The sequence below is a fragment of the Silene latifolia genome, chromosome 2, assembly GCF_048544455.1.
Source record: "Silene latifolia isolate original U9 population chromosome 2, ASM4854445v1, whole genome shotgun sequence".
Lineage (NCBI taxonomy): Eukaryota > Viridiplantae > Streptophyta > Magnoliopsida > Caryophyllales > Caryophyllaceae > Silene > Silene latifolia.
Genome location: NC_133527.1, coordinates 23,369,150 through 23,375,521, shown reverse-complemented (window position 1 = coordinate 23,375,521; position 6,372 = coordinate 23,369,150). Strand labels below are relative to the sequence as shown.

Sequence of the window (6,372 nt, the reverse complement as noted above, 5' to 3'; positions counted from 1 at the left end):
AGAAACAAAAACTGGTAAATTTTGAACAATTAGATCGATTCTGCCTTGATAACCTCTGATTTTCTGAGTATTCGTGAGAACCATTTTAGTATTGTAGTGAGTGAATAGGATTGGATGTTGTGAATGAAATTGAAATAGAATGGGCTATTTATAAGCTCTGAATTATAACGGCTATTTTTAAATCTTAACGGTTATATTTGAATTGTAACGGTTATATTTGGATTGAAACGGTTATATTTGAATTCTAACGGCTATTTTTAAATCTTAACGGTCAAAACGGTTATATTTGAATCTTAACGGTTATATTTGAATTGTAACGGCTATTTTTAAATCTTAACGGTTATATTTGAATTGTAACGGTTATATTCCCTCCGTTTTGTCTAATTTCAACTATATTAACATATTCATCTTCTTCTAGTTTTCAATCATCCTCATATTCTTCTACTCTTCACTTATATTTTCTTCTTCATCTCTCTACTTATGTCGACATCATCCTCAATGTGGGGAAACCACCCAATTGAAGGCCTTGATTTTAAGAATCAATGTTGCAATCGTTGTCACAGAAACGCTATCATCAAGATTTCCGGGTCAGTTACTAATCCGAAGAAAGCGTATTTTAAGTGTTTACCTTGCGATCATTTTGTGTCATGGTTGACTGAAGATCATTTGACAATAACAAAAAAGTTGAAGATAGCATGTGAAGATGAAGGTGATGATGCATCAAGTGGAAATGTCATGAAAGAGCAAGTGATAGGTATAAAAGAAGAGATTTCGGAAATGTCAAGGATGATGAAGTTTTATTTCAAGTGTATCTGTATTTGTTTGTTTTCCTTATGTTAGCCATTGTCATGAAGTAGTGAGTATTTCCAGAAATGTCCAAATTTGTATCAGTTGTTATGAATTCCAGAAATTTCATAATTAGTAATATGATTGTTATAACAGTAGAGCATATTTTAAATTACTACATAATCAAACTTTAAATGCATTATCAAAGTTTAATTTCCTTGCAGTTTCTGGGTTAGTTGGTGTGGAACGCCGTCTTCTGCCATAAACTTTAGGTGTAGTTCCCATCAACGTATGCCATTTCTCGATGTTTGTCTTGTACAAATCAGCATATGATGCAACCAAAGGGTCTCTTGTCCCTAGCCAAAAAGGATCAATCGGTGGCATCGGTGCATCTCTCGATGGTACTCGACAATGCAATCTCATCCAATGGAGATGGTAATTAACGATCCACAAAACATCATATGGCCTCGACACTTGGGCTGTGGGCCTTAGGGGTAAGTATGTGCTACAATTCCAATTACGAAATTCTCCAACTTCATCCTGGGCGATGACACAAATAGTCCAGTTAAACAACGATGCAAAGACAAACAAATATTCCCCGTACATCCAATGGTTAGGCCCACATCCTCCACTGCCAGTAAACTCCATCCATCTCAATGTCTCCTGGAATCTGGTAAGACCCGTAGGCAACGCACAACTATCATCAAAAAAATCTCTGTTGACCTCGTATGCCTTAATCTCCCGAATACCCCACTCTCTCATGACTAAATGGTCACTTTCCCGACCCCGAGCAGCATGCGAGACCACCCGATAACCACAATGACCATCATTACCGACATCTACCCAACCATCAAAGAAATCCCGTACTTCTTCAGGGACCGCATACTTTTTAGTCCAAGTTGACAAAAATCCCTTAGTATAGCCGGACTCCAACGGTGCACCAACCGGTCCTTGATCAAAATCACCCACCGTATGTTGAACAAATGTCGTCGCAGGAGTAGAAACTTTCGCAGCCTTCTTCTTTGCATGCTCAAATCCCGACTTGTTCCGGGTAGTAGAACCCCTCGGTCTCCCTTTGGGGTTTTCTCTAACAGGAGGTGGTTGAAATTCCTCGTCTTCCGGGTGAAGACCATCTCGCAATTTCTCAATGATTACCCATTTTTTAGCCGGGTCACAAGCTCTAGCTTCTGCAAACAACTTCTCCAACTCATCATTATCGGTCTTGGGTGTTACACCAACATTGTCGTACTCCAATGTCCTCCAAAAAGCGTGAACATCTTCAAGATGGACCCTCTTACCCGTTCATTGCAAATGGATCAATGCACAAGCACAAGGTAATCCATGAGTAACCCTTAGCACACATCCACAATGCTCTTCCAACACATTCCCAAGCTCTATCCCTCTCTTAATCTCTTCTTCCATTATCTCAATGGCATTGATAGACACATTTCCTTGCAACAATGAAAATACACGATCTCCAATTCGCGGCCTACTCCTCGAAACCTCTAGCTCATATCTAATCTTCGAGTGCTGCACTTCAAGCATGGAATGAATACGGAACCACATAGTGTCAAGGTTTAGGTTATTACTCTTCAACCAAGCTTTTAAAAGTGAATGAGAGGAGTCTACTCGGGAAGTGGCCGTGTTTCCGAGATGAAAGTATTGGTTTGTATAGTAGTTCACGAACTTCTTCCTATATTTACCCCATGTACTGATCACATAAAGCGCCATCTCTTCCCACTTTTCACTAAAACATTCCCAAGCGCTCCTAAACTCATCATTGGTGGATGCATTGATCACACGGTCTCAACCGCTTTCTGGACTGTGCATTATGATATCTTTGTACCACATCAAATTCTCCTTTGAGAGTGCTTGTTTCTCCACAGCACGGTTAATGTGCCAACGACACAAAAGGTGAGGAGTGCTCGGATGAAGGAACTCAAGAGCGGCGATCAAACCCATCTCCCGATCAGTGACAAAGGCAGAAATAAATGAACCCGTACAAGTTAGTAGCTCCCCTAATCTCATCAACATCCACCCATAATTCTCATCCGACTCTGACGGAAGGAGCACCACAGCAATTAAGAAGGAAGACCCACACGGTGTTACACCAACAACCTCAACAAGAGCAATTTTGTAAACATTTGTCTTGTACGTCAAGTCAATAAGAACCACATGTGGATAAGCACGAAAGAGTTTAACCGCTTCCGGATGAGCCATAAAAACGTGACTGTGCTCCTTTGTCTCGGAATCTGTTTTGTGCCATTCCACATAATTAGCAGCAACGGCTACAACCAGCATTTGTTGAGCGGTATTCCGTGTTCCTCTAATTTCACGCCGAAACTTGTTAACCGCACTATAAATTTGGGCGCTTGTAGGTTGGGGTTTATCGGGAGTTCTTTGATGAAGACCATTTTTAATATCTCTCGGGGGAATCGACGCCCGGACTTGTTGCCTCACAAATTCTTTCTCTTCGGCATTCAAACCAGCAAAATGCCTATGACCGTCTTTGTACTTTGTTACTTTGTGGTTGTGATATCCACCTTTCTCCGAGGTCAAAATGTTCCAAACAATCAACTCCTTCCCATTTACATCATTAGCCCGGTTCTGAACGGCTCGAACCCGAAACAAACAATCACACTTAGTTGGCTTCTCGGGAATATCGGGATCGATCTTCTTTCTAGTTCGGCCGTACCTTGAACAACGAAAGTAAGAGCCTAGCAACTCGGGTTGTTTACGATTTTTGGCCCCATTTGATGTTTTTACTAAGGCAAACCCGTTATCAAAAGCTATTTTTTTAGCCCACTCAAACGCCTCATCCCGACTCGCAAAACATGTAACCGTCTCAAATATGTGGTTGTAATTAACATCGTTTCCACCAAATTCCTTAAATGAATCCTGTTAAAACACAAAATTAATAATGATTACATGCTAAAATATGTAAAAATACCTAAACTTACGAAAAAAACTTAATAAAATAAAGAAAACCCAATTTAATAGTCTGAACCAGGAGCGGACATTGAATATTCACGTCCATCACCATGACAGACGTGAACATTCAACGTCCCAACCCAGCATGGAAGTGAATAGTGCACGTCCCTCCCCATGATGGACTTTGAAATTCAAAGTCTGTCCATGGTGGACATTGAAATTCAAAGTCCCTATCCATGACGGACTTTGAATATACACGTCCCTGTCCATGATGGACGTTGATTATGCACGTCCCCATCCATGGGAGACTTTGAATCTACACGTCCCTCTCCATGAGGGACTTTGATTTTCTACGTCCTAATTGACGGCTACAACTATTTTCGACGGGTTTGGGCGTGTTTGTTCCATTCATCCTAATTCTATGAAGACTTAACAGCATGTAATTCAATATATCAACTTAACATCTAATTCAATAATCATACTAATTCGATTGAAATGAAAATAGATTGTGTAATTACGTACCTCAGATTCGTTGTTAACATTTGATGTGGATTGCTCGTTGTTTGACATTGAATCGTTGTTTTGTTGATGTGGATTGTTCGTGTAGTTCTTCAACCGAGTTAGAACATTTTTTTTTTTTTTTAGTGTTGTTTGCTTGGGAGAGAATTGGGTAGAGAGAGGAAGAGGAAGGGTCGGAGGCGTCTTTTTTATGAAAAGCGTCTACGATTTGTTATAAAACGTCGACGCCGTTTTATAGCCCTCCTCTATATATATTGATTCCGCCTTAATAGTTAAGTCATTAGAGAATAGAGAAATCGGGTTGTTACAATTGAAATAGTGATGGTCGTACCATAATGGCCCATGTGTTTGCTCTTGATCTTATGTGTGACTCTTTTATGCCCTATGAAGCTTTTTTTTTTTTATGTGATAATCAATCAACTTTGCATATTTAAAAACGTCTGGTGTTCAATAAACTAAAGGTGTAATAATGTTGATCATCATTTTGTTCGTGATATTATTCAAGTCGGTTTGATTATTCCCTCACTTGAACCTACTCATGAACATCTTGCGGATATATCTTCACTAAAGCTTTGTGCCATCAATTTGTAAGTGGCCTCTCAATAAGTTTATTGAGATATTTTCTCTGAGGACACCCACTGCATAAACAAGTTTATGGAAAGACGACCTCTCAGAACACCTAATGTAACATCAATCAATTGCCATTAGAGAATGTGGTATATATAATTAATAATAAAAACTTCTTCTTTATACCATTAACCAAACCATGCATTATAAGCCAAACCACTACATATTAAAACAATTTATTCAACATGAATTCAAATACACCAACACACACACATTTCTAAAGCCCTTATAAATGTCCAAAGTTTCTCAAAAACGTTGCTTATCTAAAGCCCTTATAAATGTCCAAAGTTTCTCAAAAATGTTGCTTATGAACAGTAGAGCAGTGCTATTCGTGCGTCTCATACTCTCATGTGATGAACAGCCATTGCACTGTTCTTGCTTTTTGACCTTCTTTCTGATTGTTCCCTCTCTTTCCTATTCTTCTGCTTTCCTCTATTTCTTTATTCATCTTTCACAGTCCTCAGTCCTCCTTCTTGCTTTCTTCTTTCCTCTTTCTACTGTTTTCAGTTGCCTTTCTATTGTCCGATCTGAGTCTAGGTTGCAGGCCTTCGGAATCACAACCCAGGTATGCTTTCTGTGAACTTCCTATGAAAGCACATGACATTGTTATGTATTTAATTCAAGTTTCTGATGAGTTAGTTTTTTTAAGTTGAGCTTTTTGTGAATTTTACTGTTTCTGATTTAGATCAGATTTATGGTTAGTTCTAACTCTTTGTGAGTTGGTAAACTTGACCTCTTTTTTTATTGTGACAAGTTTTTGGGTGATCTGATTTGCTTAATGCTGATAATTGTTTTTTAATTGTTGACTGTTGCAATTGTTGACTGTTGCTGCTACTTAATCACAGTCGCTAACAGAAAAGCATATGCTTTGATTTAATAAGAGTAGTGTAACTTATTTCTTAATCTCGAATCATTTCAGATCTGCTGCTTTGCTCGCCTCTTTATTCACCATTTTCTTTGGTGAGTTTATTGTTAATTTGTTCATTAAGTTTATTGTTAATTTGTGATCTTAACTTGATTGATTCTTTTAGCGGTTTTGCTTTTAATGGCTTGGAAATTAAACTAAGGTTGTGTCTTGTGATTAGGTTTAGTGGTTTTGCATTGACAATTTTAAGAGTTGCTACCTTCAGTTGCTTAGAAGTTAATCAGGTTTAGTGGTTTTGCATTGACAATTCTGATTAGATTTAGCGGTCTGTTGTTGAGGAATCAATGCTGATAATTGTTATTCAATTGTTGACTGTTGCTGCTACTTAATCACAGTCGCTAACAGAAAAGCATATGCTTTGATTTAATAAGAGTAGTGTAATTGTTTTATGTGAGATATCTTTTCAGTTAGTGTCCATTGAGTATGATGGAATGATCATTATATTAAGAGAATATGTAGATTGACAGGAGATAGGCAATATGAATGAGAATGCAGCTATAGTCCGAGATATCCAGGAAAAAATCGACCGCATTGTGTCGGATGCGCCAAAGCTATTTCAGCGGTTAGATGTTGTCATGGCTTCA

General features: G+C 38.4%; 2 protein-coding genes across 2 annotated transcripts; both read right to left on the bottom strand.

The window, feature by feature from the left end:
* Positions 1–969: 969 nt before the first annotated feature.
* On the bottom strand, positions 970–2,517 carry LOC141637298 (uncharacterized). The gene is made up of 2 exons (XM_074446858.1): positions 2,137–2,517; positions 970–2,079 (listed from the first exon to the last, which is right to left on the bottom strand). The coding sequence occupies exons 1-2, from the start codon at positions 2,515–2,517 to the stop codon at positions 970–972; spliced, it is 1,491 nt and encodes a 496-aa protein (XP_074302959.1).
* A 75-nt stretch (positions 2,518–2,592) lies between these two features.
* LOC141637292 (PKS-NRPS hybrid synthetase cheA-like) lies at positions 2,593–4,287 on the bottom strand. The gene is made up of 2 exons (XM_074446853.1): positions 4,240–4,287; positions 2,593–3,684 (listed from the first exon to the last, which is right to left on the bottom strand). The coding sequence occupies exons 1-2, from the start codon at positions 4,285–4,287 to the stop codon at positions 2,593–2,595; spliced, it is 1,140 nt and encodes a 379-aa protein (XP_074302954.1).
* Positions 4,288–6,372: the final 2,085 nt, after the last annotated feature.

Coding starts and splice junctions, on each gene's coding strand:
- LOC141637292 (XM_074446853.1), bottom strand. CDS start 4,287: ATGTCAAACAACGAGCAATCCACATCAAATGTTAACAACGAATCTGAG. Junction 3,685..4,239: donor ATGTTAACAACGAATCTGAG/GTACGTAATTAC, acceptor GTGTTTTAACAG/GATTCATTTAAGGAATTTGG.
- LOC141637298 (XM_074446858.1), bottom strand. CDS start 2,517: ATGGCGCTTTATGTGATCAGTACATGGGGTAAATATAGGAAGAAGTTC. Junction 2,080..2,136: donor ATTGTGGATGTGTGCTAAGG/GTTACTCATGGA, acceptor TGAACGGGTAAG/AGGGTCCATCTTGAAGATGT.